The sequence below is a fragment of the Elgaria multicarinata genome, chromosome 9, assembly GCF_023053635.1.
Source record: "Elgaria multicarinata webbii isolate HBS135686 ecotype San Diego chromosome 9, rElgMul1.1.pri, whole genome shotgun sequence".
Lineage (NCBI taxonomy): Eukaryota > Metazoa > Chordata > Lepidosauria > Squamata > Anguidae > Elgaria > Elgaria multicarinata.
The window spans coordinates 96,286,920-96,311,036 of NC_086179.1; the positions used below are offsets into that span (position 1 = coordinate 96,286,920).

Consider the following 24,117-nt stretch of genomic DNA (forward strand, 5'->3'; position numbering starts at 1 on the left):
GGCTGGCGAGGGGGGGGTCTGCTGCTCCAGGAGGGAGAGGGCCGGGCGTCGCCAGCCTCCTTGTGTGGCGGGGGCATGCCTGGAGTGGCCCGCGAGGGAGCCCACACCCGGGAAAAGAGCGGGCAGCAGCCGGTGCTAGCAAGGATTGGAGCCAGGCCCGCCCATCCCACAAGCCAGCACCCACCCCCCACAGCATTTATTTTTATTTATATTACCTGTATCTGCCCCCTTAAAAAAGGGGGTAGGGACACCCCATTCCTCCCCCCCCATTTTATTTTATTTTATTTTTTACAGGCACAGGGCTCCCCATGGCGACCAATCGGGGGGGGGGCGCCATGAGTGCTGCTGCCAAAAAAGGCAGGGTAAGCGCCCAACTTTTTTGGAGCGGAGTTTACAGGGTTTGCCCCCAAATGGTGGCTGCGTCATGTAGATGACGTGCTGCTACTGCGAAGCCTTAGTGTAGACGTGCCCCTGGACTTCACAGCCATAAATTAGAATTTCCCCAGCCATCCCACTTCTACTGCTTAATCACTTATCCCCCCCCCCAAAAAAAACCCATTGCAGATATGGAATGTGAGGTAAAGAGATACTAGCATTTTTAGGGCCACCTAGGGAATTCATGGCTGAAACACATTTCAACCAGGGGCTTATTGCTTCAGGCTGTTTAGCTGCCACGACCAAGTCATGGTTTGGCCATTGCCGTGTGCTGCAAGCTTGCACACACTCTCCCCTCATTACATGTGACAGTTATCTCCTTACTTCCTGGTTTGCCGTAACCATTGTTTGCCTCCAAAGCAGACTCAGGCAGAAATTTATTTATTTATTTATTACATTTATATACCACCCCATAGCTGAAGCTCTCTGGGTGGTTTACAAAAGTTTAAAACAGTGAACATTAAAAACAGATATACAAAGTTTAAAAACATAAAAAGCATAAAATCAACAGTATCCTTGTAAAAACAGCTATTCTGGGGTCAGTTAGAAACAAACAAACTCAGCACATGTTGTTAACTGCCTGGGAGAAGAGAAAGTTCTTAACCTGGCGCCGAAAAAATAACAATGTTGGCGCCAGGCGAGCCTCATTGGGAAGATCATTCCACAATTGGGGGGCCACCACTGAAAAGGCCTTCTCCCTTGTTGCCATCCTCCAAGCTTCCCTTGGAGTAGGCACTTGGAGGAGGACCTCAGATGTTGAGCGTAGTGTACGGGTAGGTTCATGTTGGGAGAGGCGTTCCGTCAAGTATTGTGGTCCCAAGCCGTGTAAGGCTTGGGACCAGCATCTTGAATTGGGCTTGGAAACGTATAGGCAGCCAATGCAAGTGGGCCAGAATCGGTCTTATATGTTCAAACCTTCTGGTTCCGGTTATCAATCTGGCTGCTGCATTTTGCACAAGCTGCAGCTTCCGAACTGTCTTCAAAGGCAGCCCCACATAGAGCGCATTGCAGTCATCTAATTTAGAGGTTACCAGAGCATGGACAACTGAAGCTAGGTTATCCCTGTCCAGATAGGGGCGTAGCTGGGCCACCAACTGGAGTTGGTAGAAGGCACTCCGTGCCACCGAGGCCACCCGAGCCTCAAGGTACAGAGATGGTTCTAGGAGGACCCCTAAGCTACGGACCTGCTCCTTCAGAGGGAGTGCAACCCCAGCCAGAACAGTTTGAACACCCACTAATCACAGTTTGAAGTAATCTTTTAATTCTGGTCTGAGGACAAATTGTAGTCAACAGTAACTCTAGTTCGCCTGTGTTAGACATTATGGCATCCTGTGGTTTCCGCAAACTGGGAAAAGAGAAGGAAGGCATTGCTATGGGTGAGGAGAGTTGGGGCACGGCTACCCCAAGACCTGCTGCTGCTCAGGGCAGAAAGATACACTGGTAGAGTGGGTGGAGGTTTCAGCTTCTTTGTCCTCATCCAGAACACTGTCCTTAATGTTCACATCCTCACTTTAATTTCCGTACAAAAATGGCTGAAGAATAGAGGGAAAGTCATCAGTGCAACAATTCATTATCTAAGGATAGAAAATGGTGGAAGTAACACTGGACACTAAAGGCTTTTCTATAGGAGTGATTTATTGCATGCTCGTGATTGGTCGCTCATAGAAGTTTGCGGGTCCTTTACAGGACATTGTCAATCTCCAGGAGTTCTCCTGCATTTTTCTTCCTTTATCCTGCTTTAAAAAACAAACAGACATGGAAATAATGCAAAAAGGGGTGTTATTCCAGTTTATTGGCTGTGTGAAATACCGCTGTAGTGCTATAATGACAGCGCCATCTTGTGGCTGTAATTGAAACATATAGAATTTGCTGAGGGAGGACTTTCCTTGATTCAAACCACATGTCTTCCGTGAAAGGCGCCCATGGTAATCTCACAAAAAATCCAAAAGCAGAAAATCCCAGTAAGGATGCGGGGGTTGGGGTTGCTTAATGTAGAAACACTCTCAGATCTTAGTAGCCAGTTGTTTCTGCTGCACAATGGAAACACTTTAAATCCCAATTGCTAGAAAGAGATTATCATCGTGGTTGAGTAGCTAATGACTGGGCTTCTCTTTTTATCAACTCGTATCTTATTTCATGGCTCTGCTCCTGTTAGGATTGCTAACCTTTTTTATCTAGTCTTGCTTCTATACCTTTAGCAGCACTTGATCTACAGACATTACCAGATGACCCTGCTTATCAACATGCCATGGGGGGGGGGGGGGAAGCTTTGTCTGCACATTTCTCCAGACCAAGCTGCTGTTAATGGCACTGGGACAGGCCCATCCAGAAATCGTAGTTCCAGTGTCTTTTAACAGCAGTCTGATAAGCAGAAATCTGCAGGTAAAGATTGGCTGGCATGAAGATAAGTGGTAGCAAATGCTAAATTTCAGCATATCAGGTTCCTGGATCTCAGCCAGAGAAATGTGCCAATCTTTATCACAAACGCAGAAAAAAATGGGACGGTGTAAAAGCCGGAACGGAACGGAACAGGCTGGAACAGCCCCATTATATTAAAAAACCATACCAAAAACAGTGGCATGTGTTAGCAACACTTGAGAACAATATTTTAAGACTAAAACCATACCAATATTATATCACTATTAACCCCAAAACTCCCAAAACGACATCCGGAACAGAATGGGATGGCCGGAACGGCCACTAGGGAACGAGCGATATCAACCAAACTCACCAGTCATGCATAACTAAATGGCAGGGATGCAATAATCCCCCAAAGTTGCCCCGAAACCACGTTCAGATACCCGTTCCGGGCAAAAACGCATATTGCACAAAACCGGCCGTAACGGCAGCTTCCCAATGAGGTAAGTGAACCAGACTCACCAGATACACTTGACAAGGTGGGACAAATATAGAAAGCTCCAAAAGTTGCCCTGAAACCACGTTCAGATACCCGTTCCGGGCAAAAACGCGTATTGCGCAAAACGGGCCGTAACGGCAGCTTCCCAATGAGGTAAGTCAACCAAACTTTTTGTATGTCTCTTTGCACATGTGCTATGCAGTGGCTCACCTGTCCCTTTCCCAGCAGACATGTTGCCTGTACGGCAGTGGATTGCAAATAAACTTCTCAAGCCCAAATCATTTCTTCCACAGCTAAGTTTAATGCAGAGACAGCAGCAGAGAATAAAGAAGCAAATAAATCAGAGAGAAATTAAACAATTAAATAGTCCTGTTTCTAGAAAATCACCAAAAGGAGCCTCCAGTACTCCCATGGCAATCCTCAAAAGACCTGGGCTTTTTTGACAGAACGTTTATATCCCACCCGCCACCCAGAAACGCATGGTGAACTACAATGGCCTTTCCCAATTTTGTAATAACCCTGTGGGATAAGTTAGGTTGAAAGATGTGAATAGCCACAGGTCATTGTAAGCTTCATGATGGAATGAGACAGCCCAACCCCAACAATGCCATCATAGACTGATATTTTAAGCACACTACCAAACCACATGACAATTATGGGCTTCTGTAGGAAACCATCTTTGCAGAACTTCACTCTGGATTCTGAGAAAGTTTATTAAATGTCCCAGTTAGTACAATGAAAGTCGTTTATTTGATTGCATTCACACACATAGAAGTTGCCTTTCGAGGCAATTTCCCGACAATAGATAGTGCCTCATTTTCCTCACCCATAATTTTCTTTTCCAGCTAATTTTGGGAATATGAACTATGGCCCGGAATGGGTAACAGAACCTGACTTTCATGGAAATTTCAGAGGTTATTATATGTGTCCCATCTAGTAATGTGCGTCTGGTGAGTTTGGTTGACTTATTGGGAAGCTGCTTTTACGGCCGGTTTTGTGCAATACGCGTTTTTGCCCAGAACGGGTATCTGAACGTGGTTTCGGGGCAACTTTTGTGGCTTATTGCATCCCTGCCATTTAGTTATGCATGTCTGGTGAGTTTGGTTGATATCGCTCGTTCCCTAGTGGCCGTTCCGGCCATCCCATTCTGTTCCGGACGTCGTTTTGGGAGTTCTGGGGTTAATAGTGATATAATATTGGTATGGTTTTAGTCTTAAAATATTGTTCTCAAGTGTTGCTAACACATGCCACTGTTTTTGGTATGGTTTTTTTAATATAATGGGGCTGTTCCGGCCTGTTCCATTCCGTTCCGGCTTTTACACCGTCCCAAAAAAAATCACAAAACAGCTCCAGTCCAGATTAAAGACATGAGTTCTTCCGCAGAAAACTATTGAAATGAACTGTAGCAGCTCACTTCCACGGAGCCTGTGCAGAGGAACTGCCTGCTGGATCGTGCCCAAATTCTTCCCATCCAGTGAAATTTTAAGGATGTTTTAAGGATGTTTTAATCATGTATGCTATGTTTTTAATCAGTTTTTATATGTTTTATATTCACTGTTGTTCTCCGCCTCGATCCAAGTGGAGAGGCGGGTAATAAATAAATAAATAAATAAATATTATTCCTTCCCTCCAGGTGCACGGGATTTCTCCAACGGATTCCTCGCCAGCTATGCTGCGTGAAGTATCCCACTTTAACCTGATTTTTAGACTGTCTGAAATGAACAGATCTAAATCAAAGCTTTTTCATTATTAATCCCCTTTCTTCCATTCATTTTCTCCTTCAAGGGAAAGAAAAGAGTAAAGGGGAAAATACAAGAGGGGGAGAAACTTCCATATGAAATGCTTTAGTTGCAGATGGGGGAAAAATAGCAACGGTCAAGTTCAGCTGCTGGTCATTTCCAGCCAGGGTTTATAATAACATCAAGCAGGATTTAAAAGTACATCGTGTCTCCTTCAAGTTGTTTAGCTAAAAAGTTGCTTTTTCAACCTTGCTTGGCTGTCGTTCCCCCATTTCCCAAGCGGATGGCGCTGTGATATTTAGAGATCTTTACATCCAGGCAGTGTAGTATTTTTCCTTCCTCCTGTGTCTCACTACTACTACTATAGCAGAAAACCTCCTCCTCCTCCTCCTCCTCCTCCTCCTCCTCCTCTTCTCTCTCTCTCTCTCTCTCTCTCTCTCTCTCTCTCACTCACTCACTGTGTGCTACAGTGATCAGGGGGTGGCTGAAAGTAAACAAAACACTTTAGAATAGATCATAGCAAGGTCGCTACAGACTCAACCTTTCCACATACAGCCCCAAATTACTTAAGGTGGAATGGTTGGATGGTTTATTCTTTCTAAGGGGCAACAGAACAAGACATTTTAAACGAAAAGAGAACTTGATGGATTCAAATGCAGCTTATTCTTGATCTTAAAGCCATCTGCAAATGTTTATTTCTCCTTGCTAGAACACAGCAAATTATAACAAGTTAATACAACATAGAAGCACATGTCCAAGAGAATTTCAAGAATGCTGCATTCAAAAGGGGGCTGTTATGTCTGTTTCCAGCAATTCTTATATTAAAAATACCTACATTAAATACTTTTTAAAATACTCTTTAAATCCCAGTCTGTCTGTCGCGGTCAGACAACACGCTAAACCATGCTGCTTAACCACAAAATGGTTAATGGAATGCTAACCATTTTGTGGTTAAGCAGCATGGTTTAGCATATTGTCTGAACGGGGCCAGTGTTTATTCTTGTTGAAATCCAAGTTGCTTCAAAGCACCCCACCCTCCTGCTTTGTTGGGGTGTGTGTGTGTGTTACTGTACCCAGTCTACTCCCCACCCCCACCAAAACTATATTAAAAATAAAAAACAATCTCTATCTTTCCATTCCAATTCTTTCATCTTGCTCCTGGAAACTGAATCATTGAAGAAAGTGACTTTGAGACATCATGAAATGTCAGCTGCAGCTGCCTGCCATCATTTTTAGAGTCAGGCAGCCTCTTTATTTTGTTTCTATTATTATTTCTATTTATTTATTTTATGAATTTATTTAAAACATTTCTAGCTGCCTTTTAGGTCAGAAGACCTCCCAAGGCGGCTTACAACCATTAAAAGCAATACAAACACAGACAGTAAAATACCAGTTAAACAATAAAAGCTTCAGGAGAACAGGGGCTGTCTCTTCTAAAGTTCCATTAACAGGCATTTCCCCTAAATCCTTCCTTTCAGCCAACATCAATTTTTCAAGAGAAGAAAATTGGTTGTATTTTCATTCTAGTTCAGACACTGTACACCCATAATTTAACAAATATAGGATGGTGATAGGGGACTTCAAAGATAAGAGAAGATTGAGGGGAGACATGATAGTACTCTTCAAATACTTAAAAGGTTGTCACACAGAGGAAGGCCAGGATCTCTTCTCGATCATCCCAGAGTGCAGGACATGGAATAACGGACTGAAGTTACAGGAAGCCAGATTCCTGCTGGAATCTGACATCAGGAAAAACTTCCTGTTAGAGCAGTATGTCCAGTTACCTAGGGAGGTTGTGGGCTCTCCCACGCTAGAGGCCTTCAAGAGGCAGCTGGACAACCATCTGTCAGGGATGCTTTAGGGTGGATTCCCGCATTAAGCGGGGGGTTGGACTCAATGGCCTTGTAGGCCCCTTCCAGCACTACTATTTTATGATTCTATGATTTTTGTAGGAGGTTTCTAGTTTTTGAACCTTCTGCAAGCTCTTCTTGAAGTGTGTCTGCCTCTGTGTTGGGGGAGGGGAGGGTTTAATGGGGATTTTTTTAAAAAAAAATCCTAAGAATCAAGGGATGAAGGTATCTGCTTTAAACATGGCATGGCTAAAGCCCTACTTAAGAGCTACCAGGGTGCCAAGTTTAGGCTCTTTATATTTAAAAATGACAGAGATGTATGCATTTTTATTACTTCCCATGGCCAAAAATGAAGCGGTTTCCCGACAATGGAGCTCTGCCCTGAATTTTGGGGCGAAGCAGACCCGCTCTGTACACCACTTTAAACTAGAGCATATGTGAAAGGAGGGACTGCATTTCACACATGTTTTTTGGTTATTGTTAAATACCAACCATTTGTGTAAGAAATCAGAATCAGGACCATGGCATGCAGGGATGGGTTTTTTGAACCTCTCCCTCCACTGAACTTCTGAAGAACCCCACCCTACTCCAGGTTGCTTTCTGCCATGGAAGAGAAGCTGGCTATTGAAACTATTGACATCAAGGCTGTGGTGCAGGGGGAAAGGGCTAAAAAAACCCCCATGTCTTGATCCTGATCTCCCCTTTCTACCAAATAAAAGAAAAACAGATACATGAAATATGGCAACACATTTCACGTATCTTCTAGTTTTGCCTTTGGGAAACTAAGGGCCAATTTACGCATTCAGCATTAATTTCCTTCATTTCCTGGTCTGCATCATGTCACTCCACAGGTTGCACGTTTGCTGCTTTCCCATGAAAAGAAAAAACACCTTCCCCATAGGACAAAAGAGCCTGTTGGGAAGAAGGCCAAGCTGAACTAATGTTCAGTTTCAACCATTCTGGGATCTGAATGGGGCAGGAGATCAATTCAGGGAGAAGGCTGGTGGCTGGAACATACTGGGCTTCAGCAGCAACAGAGCAAAATTAGCAAAAGCTTTCTGTTTGTTCTTGTGCTGTAAGGTAGCCTTCTTCAACCTGTTGCCTCCCTCACACGTGTCAGACTAAACACATACCAGCTGAGGATGATAGCACTTGCAGTCTGACACATCTGGGGAGGTGTAACCAGGCTGGGAAAGGCTGCTGCTGAACGATGGAGAACTGATACAGTGCTTGGCTTCTAGTGCAAGGCAATAGACCCGGCACAGGAAATAGTGTCAAAACAATTCATGTAGCAGCCATGGCCAAGTTGCTGCCATCCCTCACCCTGCCTCCTTCAGTTCACCAGAACCTGTGTGAGGGGTTAACTGTGGAGGAACCAGCCACTGATACTCTTACACGGCAACATGTGAATGGGTGTGCTGAGACTCACCTCAGGAGCCAGCCTTCCCTTATATACACCCAGACGACATTTGCGATCGTCAGAGGAGGCCCTGCTTGTCATTCCAAGACAAACAGACTGTTGTCACGAAGAACCTTGATGGCCGGGGCCTTCTCTGTAGTGGCACCCACCCTCTGGAAAACCCTCCCTCGTGTGGTTCAGGAGGCGGGAAATGTAACATCCTTCAAATGCCTCCTGAAAACATACCTTTTTATATAAGCTTTCCCTGGACTATAAATTATTCTGGTTTTATGACATTTTTTTATTTTAAAATCTTTATGTTTGTATATTATGCTTTTTATTGTAAACTGCCCAGAGCACCTTGGCTGTTGGACAGTATAAATATGTAATAGAATAAGTAAATAAAATAAATAAATAGTATGCCTAAGGTACATGGTTCAAGCATATGCACTAAGTGAATATGATGGTGCTAATCTTTATTTAAAAACATAAAAACAACAAACACCACAGCTATTTGTCAACCTGCCAGAATTCCACAATCAAATTAAACAGAATCTGACAATTGTCCCTGAGGTATTTTTTAAAAAGTATTTTCTGAAGTGTTTTTGTTGTATGTTTCTTCTTTTTTCCTGGTCAGTTTGCAACAGCAATGCATTTTTGTTAAATAAAACTGGTCCACAAATGAAGCCACACTGGAATTGTTACATTTATTAGCCTAGGAATATTGGGACTCAGTTGTATAATCAAATGGCAGAGAAAACTATGGAGCTATCTCATCTATTTCATGAAATCCTCCAGACCACGAGTGTTCTTAGCGAAGTCATTTTATCGTTTAATCTAGGCTGGTGTGTGTGTGTTTACAGTAAGGGACTTTCCCTTAACATAAGAGATTGTTGGTTTTATGTAAATTAGCCCTAAAAGGCAAGCAAGCTTGCAAGGCTTCATCTTCAGCCTTGAAACCTGCTTTCAGCGCTACGTCTACATCCTGGACCATGCATTTGAATGTGTGTAGAATTAGTGTGTTACATGGAGAACGTGCAAATCTAGAATCAGGGGTCAAATGGGCATTGATGAAGGTTGCCAAGGAGCCTAGTGGGCCCTGTCAGGGGCTTCTACTTCAAAGTCTTGGGGGGGATCTACACTACTGCTTTAAAGCGCTTTATAACAGTTTTGACAACTGTTGGGGCCCAGGACACACTGCATATACAGGTTTCAAAACGTTTTCAAAGTGCTTTAAAGCGCTTTAAAAGCAGTAGTGTAGATCCCCCCTTGCACTCTCTCTGCTGTGGCTAGGGCAGGATCTACACTATTCATTTCACCGTTGTTTAAGTGCATTGTTGCGTCCTCCTTGCTACATTACAAAATGCAACTTGAGCCCAGTCAATCGAAATACCTTTTCTTCTATCGTTTTACCCCGGCACACTCTTCTTTAGAACGTTCTTCATTATGCTCATACTGGCTCTGAAGTAAAGCTCCTTCTTCCGGTGACTCTGAGCTAGACCTGCCGGGATAAGCCAGCAGGGAGGCGGGGCGACGCGTAGGGACGAGGGAAGCCCTGCAGCGTCTTAAAGGGGCCACGTGTGCCCCAAAAGATAAGCAGTTTTTTAAAAAAATTAAGCCTCTGTCCCCTCTTTCACCGCCCTCCCTCCCCCTCCCCCTCCCCCTCGTCGCGTTGTGCCAGCTCTCCCTCCCCTAGAAAAGCCCTCACTTGTCCTAATCAGGAAGCAAAGACCATGGTCACGAGACATGACTTTGAAAGACGGCATTGAATACAACGAAAGGTTGGGGCACATTGTTAGTTTTAAAACGATTTTAACAGAAAGTGGAACGGTTTTAAAAGTCAGAAGAAACATAACAACAACAGCATCACGTGACTGCTGACGTCATCTCTGCCAACTTGTTACGTTTCATCTAGACAAGTGTAGACGGGCTCCTGGTTGCCTGCGGAACACTGGAATACAGGAAGCTACATTATACTGTGCTAGAACTTGGTCCACCTTGCCCAATATTATTCACACTGACTGACAACGTTTCAGGCAAGATTCTTTCCCAGACCTTACTGGAGATACTTGGGATTAAACCCAAGACCTTCTGCCTGCAAAGCAGGTGATCTATCACTGAGTTAGAGCCCCTTCCTTAAAGTGCTCACTGTAAAGTGAGCACATGCTATGCCCGTCCACACCTGCTTCTTCTGTCACTTCTACCTGGAGTTCAGAAGATTTGGTTGGTGACCTTGCCGTTGAATTGTAATGACCACTAATGGAATAGAATGTAGATGGTCACAGGAGGCCAAAATAAGACTCAGGGTTAGGGTTAACACCAACATCGCATAAACAGACTTCTACTCATGCAATGGGACTTCCCTTTGCTGTCTCTCCCCTGCAGTCCCCTTCTACAGATCTGCTCTGGAGGTTCCCTGAGTAGTTAATACTGAGTAGACCTTGACTTGCTCCAATGTCCTCTTATGAAGAAAAACAACACAAGCCCTGATTGAGCAGACCAAGGCTGGGTCCCTCTGATGGAGCATTTTGTTTCAAACAGTGGCCAGCCAGATATTCGTACTGAGAAGTACACAAGAAGGGCAAGAAGAAGACAGCAGCCCTCCATCTTGTTTGATTTCCAGCCACTGATATTTAGGAGTATGCTATGTTTGCCTTAGCAAGAAATGTAATAAATAAATAAATAAAAATTAGCATCTGCTATTTAATTGTTCTCAAGTATATTTGGAGGTAAAAATAATTCAGTGGAACAGACTTCTTTCCCCAATCGGAATATATTGGACTGCAACTCCCATCATCCCCAGCCAGCATGGTCAATTGGATGGGCAAGGCTGCAATAGAATAACTGGATCAGGGTCTTCCTATATAATTTGACATGGATTACCATTACCTCTAGGAAGCATGGATAAGCCAGTATGATAGATGAGAAGTTGTTGGGACCAACCCCAAAGGCTTCATAGTGTGAGAAAGGTTAAAATGAGGCAAAGTGATATAAATGGGGACGGTTATCATTTATTTATTTATTTATTAAAACGAGAATTACATACGTTATGGACATTCTCCTGCTTTGTAATAAATCTAGTTGAACTCAGTGGATCAAACTCCAGTGAACCCATGGGGACTTTCGTCCAGATATGTAAGGGCCAAGATATTGGGCAGTATCCAACACTGACATTCTGCAAATCCAAATAGCAGTGGAGTTCTGCTGAATCTTTCCTCTGTGCAAGCAGTTGCCCGTTATGCCTGTGCAGCTGGTTGTGGGAGCAATTGTGAAACTGGTTGCACAATGCATTGCAAAACTGGTTGCGCACCACAATGCATTGCACTGAGGTGCAAGCAGTTGCATCACTGGTTACACAAGTAGAATGCATAACGTGTGCAAAACCGTTGCACAACTGGTTACAAAATGTGTTGTACAATGCACTGCAATAGAGTTATGCAAAACCGTTTCCACAACTGTGGTTATGCAAATGTGTCTTTAGTTGAATTCTTCTCTTGCACATAGTTCAGAACCCAGTTTTCACTAGCGCAATGTTATTTGTGCTAATAGAATGACACAGTTGGATACTGCCCATCACTTTAAATCTGTGTGCTAACAGTCCCCCCCTTTTTATTTTAGAGTAGGTGCAGGAACCCTAGCCTTGGAAATGGAGGTGCTTTTAAGATGCAGATTAGCCCATGTGTCTGTACTTGCTAGACACAGTTTTAAAATATTGCCTGTTTGGGCCCTAAGACTAGGCCTGGAATGTAAACCACTAATGCTTTCTTTCTATGACTTCTTTTCTTGAAAAGAGATAATCAGAGAGTGGAAAGGAAATTTTCAAGAGACACAAGGTGTCAATTTTCTGTCCCTTGAAGCGGTAGCAAACTGGCTAAAGCTGGCTCCACAAACTAAGGCAGAGGGTGAGGGGATTTTAATTAAAATCTCATGTTGGGTTTTAATTTCATGGGCCATCTTTCCTGCCTTAAGGACACACACACACACACACACACACACACACACACACACACACACACACTTTAAACAGCCTTGGATGGTTAATATCTGTGACAGACGTCAGAGCTCCCTTTTCACCTTAGACCTTTCTCTCTCTTTCCTGTGCTGTTGAAACTTATTATTACACCTGGCTCTCCATCTCTGCAGTGTCTTACCAGTTATTGCCTGGCAGCAGAGACACCTGCCCACCTGCTGAAGACCCTCTTAACTCCACCTGGTTGTTTTTGCATTCTGTGGGATATTTCATACATTACATATTTGAAGTGCACACTTAAATATTGCAGATAGGATCAACATTTGATTGTAAAGACTTGTGTCATATAGGCACACTCCTCAGGGGATCATAAGTGGCCACAGCATCTGGCTGGTTCGCACATATCTTTTCATTCCTTGATCACTTGTAACATCAAATGATGACTTGCATGTATTAATCACAGCTGTAATACCACAAATACGTTTCAGGTTACTTATTTTTACATCCTTTTTCAGGGCAAAAAGCCCTGAAAGGTAGCTCACAAATAAAATAATGAAGTAATCAAAATATAAGAAATAACTGGAAGACCACGTTGATTTCTTTTAGTGGTCTTCCTGTGCTGCTGCTCCATGCGCTTTGCTATTCCTCACTAGGAATATACTATTCTGATTCGGACAGACATGGTCCTTTGTATGGCAGCAGGTCTGGAGAGTAGGAGTCACGAGCCCCGATAGCTGAGATCAGCTAAACGCATTGGTGGTTGGAAGGGGAAAGATAGGCAAGGAAGGCAGGGAATGGAGAAAAGTGGCCTGCAGGGTGGGGGACAAGCAGGACAACCCAACGGGGAGGGGAAGGAATGGTGAGAAATAGAGCAGACAGGACCAGTTGGGAGGGGGGATATCAGAGAGTGTCAGAGGCAGGAGGGTAGTGGGGTGTGTGTGAAGTGTATGGTGGGTGAAGAGTATTGAGTGCATTCACGTATGTGTGTGCAGGAAGGAGTCTGTGTGTGTGTCTCTGTGTGTGTGTTTTTGGAGAATGATCCTAAGAAAGAGAAACTGGGGATGATTCTGAAAGTAAATTTCTGGGTGCTCCTGCTCAAGAAAGGATGTGCATGTGTGTCTGGGTGGTGACCTGACAAGAGAGAAAGATATTGGGTGGCCGGGAGAAGCACTGTAGAAATGAGTGAATTAAGAATTAACTGAACAGGCATTGACTTGGGGAAAATTGATTAGGAAGTGAAGTTACTGCCGATCTGGGGAAATAAAAGGAATACAATTAAAGGAGATTTGAAGAAACAATTCGGCTTCTCTTCTGTGAAATGTGTATTCTGTGTGGTTGGAAAAGAGTGGTTTTGTGGCTCAGCCCCACCCACCCCCGGTCTTGTATTCACGTCTTAAGTTACTTGCATTTTAGCCTCACAAGTTTGCCTTCTGTGAAATGGATGTTGTGTTGCAGTAGTAAAGATGTGATTGATCACATTACCACAGCAGCCGTTTTGTGACACTGTTCACAACACTTTCTCGACATTCAAAATGTGGCCACGGGGGGGCGGGGGCGGGGGGAGAGGGCTGGGGACCTCCACTTTAGCTCAAACCTCCAGATGACCTCTTCCAGCAGCTTCATGCATGGGAGACAAAATGGAACCCTGAGACACCCCAAGGGCTAAGGAATGTAACTGGAGTCACCAAGCACCACCCACCTTCTGGTTTTGACTCTGCAGAAAGGACTGGAGACACTGTAACATCCACTAGGGTGGATACATATTTAGTCATACTTTGTGTAGATCTACTAAAAACAGTGGGACTTAATTTAGTATGAGTAACTTACATTTCATTGATTTCAATGGGTCTAATTTAAGTATGACTGAATTTTGACCCAGGCCATGGCTAGACCAGGCCTATATCCCAGGATTGTTCTGGGATCATCCCTGTGCATCCAAATGACACACAGGGGATCCCGGGAGCAGGCAGGGACGACCCCTCCATTTGCCTGGGATAATCCTTAGGTCTAGCTAAGGCCCCAGTCTCGTAACTACATGTGTGTGTTCTAGATCGGCTTCATTCTGCCAACCTTTCTACATGCTCCACTCACTGAATCCCTGACTTCTGTTTCCACAAGGCAAAAATGATGTGTCCAAATTTCAATGTGCCAGTCAGAAAATAAAAACAAAACAAAAACAAAAAACAAACTTTTGTTGCAAATGGAGAGAGTTAAAATGTAACAGAGAAATTAACCTTCATTCTACCCATGATTGAATAGAATCATACCAATGGAGAGAGGAGTTGAACCACAGCTGGCTTTTTTTGAGGGTGCTGCTATTGCACCTGTGTCCTGCTGGTGGCTTTCCCATTGGGGCAGATGGTCAGCCCCTGTATGAACAGAATGCTAGACTTGAAGGAGCCTTGATCCTGAGGGCTCTTCTTAGGCTCTTATGTAGCTAGGGAAACTTCTTGGATGTTTCACTGACTGGCAGCTGCATCTCTGAAAGAGTTAGTGTTCCTTCTGATCAGCCCATGTTTTGGGGACGGAGGTGGGTAATTCTGCCACTGTGCCACATTTCTGTACCAGGTGTGATTGGAGCACTCAGTCTTAGCTAACCTTAGCAGTCTTAGCTTATCCAGAGGAGTCTTCCTATTTTGTCTCTCAATGAGTCACTGCTTAGTGTCTCTGAACAAATCAATATGCTTCTTTACATAGAATTGTCTCTTCATGCTTCTGAGTTTTTGTCCAAGATGTAACTGCTGTTCATGGGTTTATGTTAATCAGATTCCCTTTCATGTGCATAAACATTCTTTGCTGGAAATACAATTTCCTCTCCAGATGTATTAAGAAGACTGGAATAAATTTTATGTATCAAAATTCAAAATAGGCATGTCAGATAATGAATTCAATCAAGAACATCTACTTACCCTTCCAGACAACATATATCTCCATTGGAGGGGAGCAGAGCATAGACATGGCATCATGAGGGAGTGGGGAGCATAATGCATTATTGGTGGAGAATAACTTTTATTTAGAATGTTTTGGCGACACCTTGTAGATAAATATTTCCCAAGCTAACAGATACTTATTTTTCTGAATTAAAACTAGAAGCACACTTTATTCTGACCCTCCCTAAATGCTTACTTTTACTATGTATATAAGCACAAAGCCACCAACCGCAGAACCAAAGTACCCAACCAACCACAGAAGCGCCTGTCACTTGGGACCCTGGGTGTGCCTCCTAACTGGAAGGAGGCATTACGCAGAGTAGTGTGAACCGCCCATAGAGCTCCAGCTATTGGGTGGTATTGAAATGCATTAAATAAATAAATAAATAAACAAACAGTGTGGCTCTTACAAAGATGCAATCTGCAGCCTCTTCTGAAGGTGGGCAATTCTTCTGCATCAGGAGTTATGGAATGCTCCAACAAAGAGATACAGAAGGACCAGGAGAGGCTAACTGGAAGGCAGCTGACTGAGACCCACGAATCATGCTGTGATGCAACAGGCAGCCTCCACTGTGGACTGGTGCGTTGGGCTCCCAGGAGCCTCTTAATTATTCCATTGATGTATTTCTTATGGCCCCAATCCAGTCCAACTTGATAGGCAACGCTGACAGAATTTTAGGAGCTTCCACTAGTTGGGAGCAACTAATTAATGGGGCATACAATTGCCCTCTGCCCTGCCCCAGGCCTGTTAAGCAACATGACGTGCGTGTGTGTGTGGTGGTGGTGGTGGTGGCAACAGCATCTCCTTCACCTTGTTTTTCTGACTACACCCTATTTTTTGGAAACACACGTTCACCATGATGGTTGGTGATGATAGTTTGTAGTCTTACAAATCTGGAGGGCACCAGATTGGGGAAGGCTGGCCTGTTGACATAATTGGGATCCAGTGAAATTAATGGAAGCTACAAATGGGCTACCAATAAAGCAAACAAGTGGATTATGAAAGGAAATTACACGGGTTACAGGAGTTGAAATGAGATGGTTTTACAGTGTGTTGTTTTATTACTGTGTTAATTTTGATGTTTGCTTTAATACCATTCCAGCACTGTCATTATTTCTGCTCCGGGCCTGCCATTCCAATGCCAAGAATCCTTATTCCAGTCCAAAGCCTGTCATCTCAGTGCAAGGGGGACTCAGGGACCATCACTGTAGCCCCAGAAACTGCCATTCCAGTCTCTTGTGGTCTGTCAATGGAGCTCCCCATCTTCTGTCTGTCAGTACAGACTATGTTTTATTTGTTTACGTTACGTCTAAGATGCCTTTAACATCAAACATTTAAAATTACAAAAATAGCAAGAGCAAGATAGACCATTTCCATCCCTGTGGCCAGACAATCTTAAAATTAAAACAAGCATTGAATATAAGCCAGCCCATTTTATTTCACTTTCTGCAGCTCCTTCCATTTCCTTTTGGAATCCGTTCCTGGCTTTATGGGTTGCTCATTTCTCGCTTGCATTGATTTCTATAGAGCCCAGCCATGTCAGTGCACGATCTCAACTCCCATATTTTCCTTCGGGCTTTCTGATAGCTGCCCTGGTTTCCAGCGGCCATCCTCGTCCTCCGTTTTAGTCTGTCCCCCTCCGGAAAGGCAGACGGCAAACCTTCCTCCTCTGGCAGATGTGGAGCCCAGCTGCCTACTGCCAGCTGGGGCCTGGGAGGTTGTACAAAGGCTGCTGGCCCAGGTAGACGCTGATCGGGTCCTGCAAATCGTCAGGGGTGGGTGGGTTCTACACTACGGCTTCAAAGCGCTTTATAACAGTTTTGACAACTGTCGGGGCCCAGGACACAGAGCTCCATAGGCAGTTGCCAAAACGCTTTAAAAGCAGTAGTGCCCTCCTGAGTGCCAGCGGAGAACCACTTAACCCCAAAGAGTTGTGTCCGTACTGTTAGGATCGCCTCAGCTTCGTACTCTTGCTCGGCAAAGTTAACACGTGTGTGTGTGTGTGTGTGTGTGTGTGTGTAGGGGGGGAAAAGCAGTTTGACTCCCATGCAAGTTTGTCAACGGACCCCCCCCCCCCCGCGGCTTTATAGCACACCTTTTGGCAATTCCTGGGCTCCGCGCCGCAACTGGAAGGTGAGCTCGCACGGGGCCCGCCTGCGCAACGGACCTCCGCCGTCTCCGACCCCGAGCCGAGCCGAGCCGCGTCCACCGCGCTTCCCCGGCCGGACCCCGCTCGCCGCGCGCCCATCCTGGCTGGGCCACCTTTACGCAGGGCCCGCGCCCTCGGGGCGGCTCCGGCTCCGGGAGCCAATGGCGCGCCGCCTCTATTTAAATAGACGGGCCGCGTCAATCAGGCTCTCCTCCGTCAGCCTCCCTTCAATCGCCATATTGGGCAACTGTGTGAAAAGAGGCTCGTCTCCCCCCCCACCCCCTTCCCCTCCTTGTTTTTTTCGCCCCAGCCTTAAAAAAAGAAAAGAAAGAAAGAATAATAATAAAAAGGAAAAGGAACCCGCACAGCTCCGCCGCGAAGCGTTGACATCGGACCAGGCTCCGCAAAAGCGCCGTTTGCAAGCGCAGGATCCGCACGGGCAGCGTCCGACCCCGTTCGGATTTACGGGAAAGGAGCGCTCGGCTTTTATTTGCCAGCAGCAGCAGCAGCAGCTCCTGCCTCTGGCTCCTTCGCTTGCCCCCCCCCCCCCGCGATCCTCTCCTTCCTCCCCCCCTCCGCCGCCGGTGCACTTGATCTGCCCTAGGACCCACTCTCTCTGCCTGAGCATCGGGGTGGTTTCTCGCTCTCTCTCCCCCGCCGCGCGCGCTTCCCTCCCCCCTCTCCTCCTCCCCCTCCCCCTCCCCCTCCCCGTCTCTGGCTTATGCAAGGATTCGGTGGCGGCGGCGGCGGGGTGTTTCGTTTGGTTGTTTTGAAGTGTTCCTCTGGGCTGGGGTCGTGCTCAAGCCGCCCTTTCCTCCCTCTCCCCCCCTCTCTCTTTTAACCCCTCTCGCCTTGCCCCAGATCGCGGGTGGGGGAATCGGCGCCGGGTGTTTCTTTAAAGACGCCCGTCCGACCACCGTGGACAGCAGAGGCGGCGGCTGCTGCTGCCGTCGCCGCGGCCGGCTGAGGCGCGATGTCCAACGTCCGTCTCTCGAATGGCAGCCCGACGCTGGAGCGCATGGAAGCCCGGCAAGCGGACTACCCCAAGCCCTCGGCGTGCCGGAACCTCTTCGGCCCCGTGGATCACGCGGAGCTGGCCCGGGAGCTGCAGCAGCACAGCCGCGACCTGGAAGCGGCCAGCCGCGCCAAGTGGAACTTCGACTTCCAGCGCGACCAGCCCCTGCGCGGCAGGTACGAGTGGCGAGCCCTGGCCAAGCCCGCCCTGCCCGACTTCTACAGCCGAGCGCCCAGGCGAAGAAGCGCCGCGCCGCGCGCCAAGCCCTCGGGGGGCAGCGGCAACTGCCCGGCGGCGGGCTGCGGGCGCTCCCGGGGAATCTCCGGGGAGGAGGAGGAGGAGGAGGAGGAGGACGCGGCGGCGGCGGCCGAGCGCGAGGCGGAGGCAGCAGCAGCAGCAACCGGAGCCCAAACGGATTTCGCGGGCCGCAGCGCGGGGCAAAGGAAGCGACCCGCCTCGGATGGTAACGTACCCTTTTCGCCCCCGCTCCCCTTAAGCGAAGCGCGCCGCCCCCACTATCCACCCCGCGTATTGTTTCCGTGGTCCCGTTAGGCAGGGAGGGAAAGACCTTCCAGCTGCGAAACGGAGGGTCCTCTGCCCGAGCAGCCGTTTCAAAACCAAGCCAACGCCAGCTCGAAGGACTCCAGAACTGCCTGGCCGGATTCGACCAAAGGTCCGCCGAGTCCAACATTCTGCCTCCAGAAGCAGCCAGCCAGGCATCTTTGGGGAATCACCGGCAGGACATGGAGGCGACGGCTTTCCCTCTTGACTGGCTCTGGCATCTGGAATTCAGAGATATACTGCTTCTGTACATGGAGACTTTATTCAGCTATCATAGCTACTAGAGCTATTATCTTCCATGTGTTTCTCAATTATTTCTTTTTAAACCAACTGAGCTAGGAAGAGTGTAAACGGATTTTATTTGGAAATAAACCTGTTACTTTTTAAAATTTATTTATTACGTACTATATTTGTGTCCTGCCGTCTCCTCCATGAAGCTTAGGGCAGCACATATGGTATTCACCTGACAAGTGAGGCCACTGGTGTTTCAGTTTCTTTTGAAGGCTGCAGTGCTTAAGAGTGTGCGGTAGTGAGAAGGGGTGGTAGTTTCCCATAAAGTACCATAGCAACACCAAAGGTTTAAGTTGACCTAAGGCCTGTAACCTAAAGCTGTCAGGAAAACCTGGTTGTTCCATTCAAATCAACAACACCAGCTTTCAATCAAAATGTGTTTTGTTGTATGCGAAGGTTGCAAGAACCTTATAATGCCAGATCTGTTTGTTCTGGAGGAGTTTTACTGAAGCCAACAGAACTACTCTAGAATAAGTAGTTTGAAGATTGCTGCTTATTTTCATGGGAATAGAAAAGGTGAAAGGTTGGAACTAAAGGCTCGTTTGCCATCAGGTTCCTTAAACGACTGACTTGGGGCTCATTCAGCTAGTAACCCAACTCTATTTGGGGGAAAAAGGTAGTTTCTGATGTAACAAATAGAATCATAGAATAGCAGAGTTGGAAGGGGCCACAAGGCCATTGAGTCCAACCCCCTGATAGTGAAAGGCACAATCAATAATCAATATATTCAACTTTGCTGCCCCATCTTTCATGCAAATAGTAGATGACTCAAGGACTGCCTTCTATGATGTATTTTCTCCCACCTTCTTCACTTGACTGCTGTCTTCTTATTTAGCACAACACCTGGCAGCAAGTAAGCTTCTTTCCTCCTTTTATTTACCCCCCTCCCAGATTCCTCTCCTCAAAACAAAAGAGCCAACACAACAGAAGAGCCGATTTCAGAAGACTCTCCCAGTGCCAGCTCAGTGGAACAAACACCGAAGAAATCCAGCCCAAGGCAGCCTCGGACGTAAATTGTTTATTAGGTGGGTTTCCTTTCCTGCTAGTTTTTGGTAAAATCCATATAGGTGGCAGAAAAGGAAGGATCCTTTCTGAGAGCACCTCAATACCTTTATAAACTAAGCTTGTTGGTAAATCTTTGTAATTTGGTAAGTACAATTTTGTCTGCTGTAAGTAAGGGTAACTTCGAAACAGGACTCTTGTCTATCTTATTTTGCAATCTTAAGCATACCTGTACCCCAATCTAAACTTACTCAGAAGTAAATTCCAACTGATTTCAATAGGAGTTAGTTTAAAGTAAAATTTCACCAAAATCAGTACAACACATTACAGCTGCAATCCTATGCATGTTTACTTGAGAGTAAGCCCCATTGACATCTGTGGGATGTACTTCTGGGTGAATATGCATATGACCAGGCTTAATATGAATTTAGTATTGGGATGCTGTGCTGGTTCACATGTATTGAGAATGTACTAAAGATATTTTAGTTTTGTTAATCATGATTTTACTCTGTCTTTAACTGCAAGACATCATTGCGATTTAATATTGAGGGCCATGTGGAAGGAAGGCCCTTCTTTACCAAAACTGCCTTTTTGATTTTTGTTTAAACACTTCTCACTTACAAATATATAATCTAATTTAGTTTCTACATCTGGTGAACTCCGCAATTTTTAAACTGCTTTCAACCCAACACACTTTCTACTCAAAAGTAAGCACCACTGAATTCAGTGGCACAGAATTAAGTGTGTTTTGGACTGTATCTTTAGTAGTAGTGACATGAAGCTATGTGTAAACTCTTAATTAGGGACTGGAGTTTGGAAAATACAGCCTTTGGGGTAGTCTTGCAGAGCAGGGGTGATGTAAGAAAGTTGACAAACATAATTTGCAAACAAATAAAAGGGATTAAGTTTGGAACTAGATACTTAGAATAAACCCATCCTTCTGGGGTGAGCAGGGACACGTGTGCAAGTTCAACTACTACTGACTATTTACTTGGGTATTTGAAAAGGAAATGAAAGCTTATGTGTAGACCAATAGCAGTAGAGAAAGAAATAAGGCAGGCTTTTTCATCATTTTGTTTTTGAAGCCTGCCCCATGCACAGAAAATAGTGTGTATTGCACCAAGTTTTGCAATGCCTCACTAAAACCTAGATGTGTTCCACCTGTGGCCTTGCCAACTTTGGAACTGAAAAATATTGCTTCTCTGAATTGGTAAGGCTTGGACAGTCAGAATCAGGGCACAAATATTCTCTTAATTCTTGTTTGCTGACATCTCCTGTCAGAGCATTATCACTCCGGGGGTGAGGGTGGGGTGGGGATCATGCTTACGGTTGCTTCTCCACCCACGTGTTTGTCCCGCATTACTTCCTCTTTTGAAAGAGGAGGTAAATAACCTGCACGTGGCCCATTCAGTGGGCTGTTTTGATCATGCTGCTTCTCCTGAACACAACAGGAGATAGCAGCAACTTCAGTCTTCAAAATAAGTTGGACTTACTGGGGTGTTTTTTGTCATGTGAAGAAGGCAGGTGTCGGCGTGAGAGGGACCCACAAAAATTCATGAGTGTCCAGTAATGAGCATGTAATAAAACACTCACCTGAAATTTACATTGCAAGTTCACTTGGAAGCAGGGACACCTCTCTTTTGCTTATGGGTCTTATAAAATGGTATGGACAGTGATGTTGATGTATTAACAAATGAATAAAAGCCTGACTGTTGTCCACTTATAGGTGTTGCCTGGCAGAATCTGATCTAGGCTTCTTGAAGTTTTACCTGACAAACATGGTTGTATTGATTGGACTAATAAAACACCTTCTTCTGTTTAAAAACAAAACAAAAAACCCGGCTGGTTGGGTAAAACTAATTATACCCAGCAGCTCTGATTAGTTGTTCACAGGTTTTCTGCCACCACACCCAAAATTGCACTTTCAGTAACAGTGCTGACCTGCTGTGCGTTTTGATAGCAGTTTGTGACTCTTTGTAGCCTAATCATGAAACAAGCTATTGCAGTCCTCTTCACCAGCTTATGCCTGCTCTCTCTCTTAATTTCAGAATTAAGAACATTTGTTTCCTTGTTCTTTGGAGGCATCGGATTCATGAAGCAAGGAAGATGCAGAGTTTATATATGAAAGAAAACATATCACTGATTCTCCATGGGATGGAGAACTCATACAAGCACTGAAACAAACCTTTAATTGAATAACACTAAAGCCGGGCACTCTTAAAAGATCTGCCTCTTAAAGCATTGGATGTAGCATTCTGCAATTAGGTTTTTCCTCATTTGCTTCATTGTACTACCTGTGTATATAGTTTTTACATTATGTAGCACATAAACCTCTCTTCCCCGACCCCATTTTGTTTGTATGTTTGTTTGCCCTGGGAAGGGTGGGGAGCATAGAAGGTGATGGGTTCAAAATCTGTTTCCAAAACCCAGTGAGCAAAGAATTGCATGAAGAGAAGGAGCATGTATGTCTAATTATTAAAGTTGTATTGTCCCTTTTAATGGAGACAAAGACCTTTTAAAAAACAAATCAACATATGAACACTGGCTACAGTAGATGGATGGAATCTGCTGGTGAAATTAAGAGACACAGCCCAGTGGGGCACTTTGCCTCTGTTAAAAGCCACTACAATGAATGGGAGCTGTGGAAGACTGCATTCATTTTAATGGGGCTTTTGCAGGAGAATCTCCCACAGGATTATAGTCTAAATTGTATGTAGGAACTCTGTTTCCATTATGTAGCAGCATAAAGGGTCTCATTCTTGGAGCTCTTTAAATGTCCTTTTCTAATATATTTTTTTTGCCATTTATTATTTCATATTTCAAAAATAATTTAAAATTCATGCTCTGAATAGAATGGAGGGGAACTAAAACCCTGAACTTCAACCATCTCACTCACTTCTCTGATGTTCATGGGTGGGTAAATGAAAAGGAATACTACATCTTTAAACAGTATTTTTACATTGCCTATGCGTTTAAAAAAAGTTTTGAAATGTACCTGTGTACATAACTTTGTAAAGACACTGAGAAATTATACTAACTTATTTATGTTAAAAGATTTTTTTTAATCTAGAAGATATTTTCCCATAAAGCCAAAGTGGCGTGTGTTTTTGTGCATTTGTAAATGCTCTATTTGGTAGTTGCGGGGTAGTTGGGGGGATTTGTTTTGTTAATATGGCTGTGCTTAAATGATTGCAGACTGAGCCAAGTTTAATATTTTTTTTTTTTGTAATGTGTGCAAACAGTTGTCAACTGATATTGTTTTACATCAAGCAATCAATAAAGAAAACTGCCATATATAAATATAAATATATATATATATATATAAAAATGATTTTCCTGTTGTGTATTTTCTAAGTATGGATGTCTGGCCACTAGATATGTACATGAAGGCTTTCTTCCTATGGTGAAGGGCGTAGTCCTATGGTACCCGTTCCCCCACTATCAGGACAAGTGGATGGATGGGGTTTACATTAGGAAAATAGTGCAGGGGAAAGGGTTAAACCTCCACCCCAGAGGCTTCTAAGTGTATTCACAAGGATGTGCTTAGAAACTTAGAATTTTGTGTTGAACGTGTGAAGGTCTAAACAGGAGTCACATACAGACATGCGAGCACACACACTGCTCAGTTTTAACCCTTGTGCATTGTGGTGAATGCCTGAATAGGGGTTTGGTTGAATAGGACATACTTGTTAGGAATGCACTTTACAGCCTGGAAGTGAAATTAAAATTGTAAACAAAACCACTCACTCTGCACAGACATGGTAGCTGGAAAGTAGTACCCACTCTAGAATCTGCTGCTCAAAACAACAGCTCAGCAGATATGGCTGGAGAGGGATTTAAACAGGGCCTGGTGCCCCTTTGCTACATGTGTATCACATACATCACTATGTATGTGTTCTGGCATTACTGGGAACCAGA

At 44.9% G+C, this 24,117-nt stretch overlaps 1 protein-coding gene across 1 annotated transcript; it reads left to right on the forward strand.

The window, feature by feature from the left end:
• The first annotated feature begins 18,283 nt into the window (after nt 1-18,283).
• On the forward strand, nt 18,284-22,335 carry CDKN1B (cyclin dependent kinase inhibitor 1B). The gene is made up of 3 exons (XM_063134376.1): nt 18,284-18,808; nt 20,089-20,222; nt 22,248-22,335. Exons 1-2 carry the CDS (start codon nt 18,304-18,306, stop codon nt 20,208-20,210), a joined length of 627 nt encoding a protein of 208 aa, XP_062990446.1. The 5' UTR covers nt 18,284-18,303; the 3' UTR covers nt 20,211-20,222; nt 22,248-22,335.
• The last annotated feature ends 1,782 nt before the right edge of the window (nt 22,336-24,117 follow it).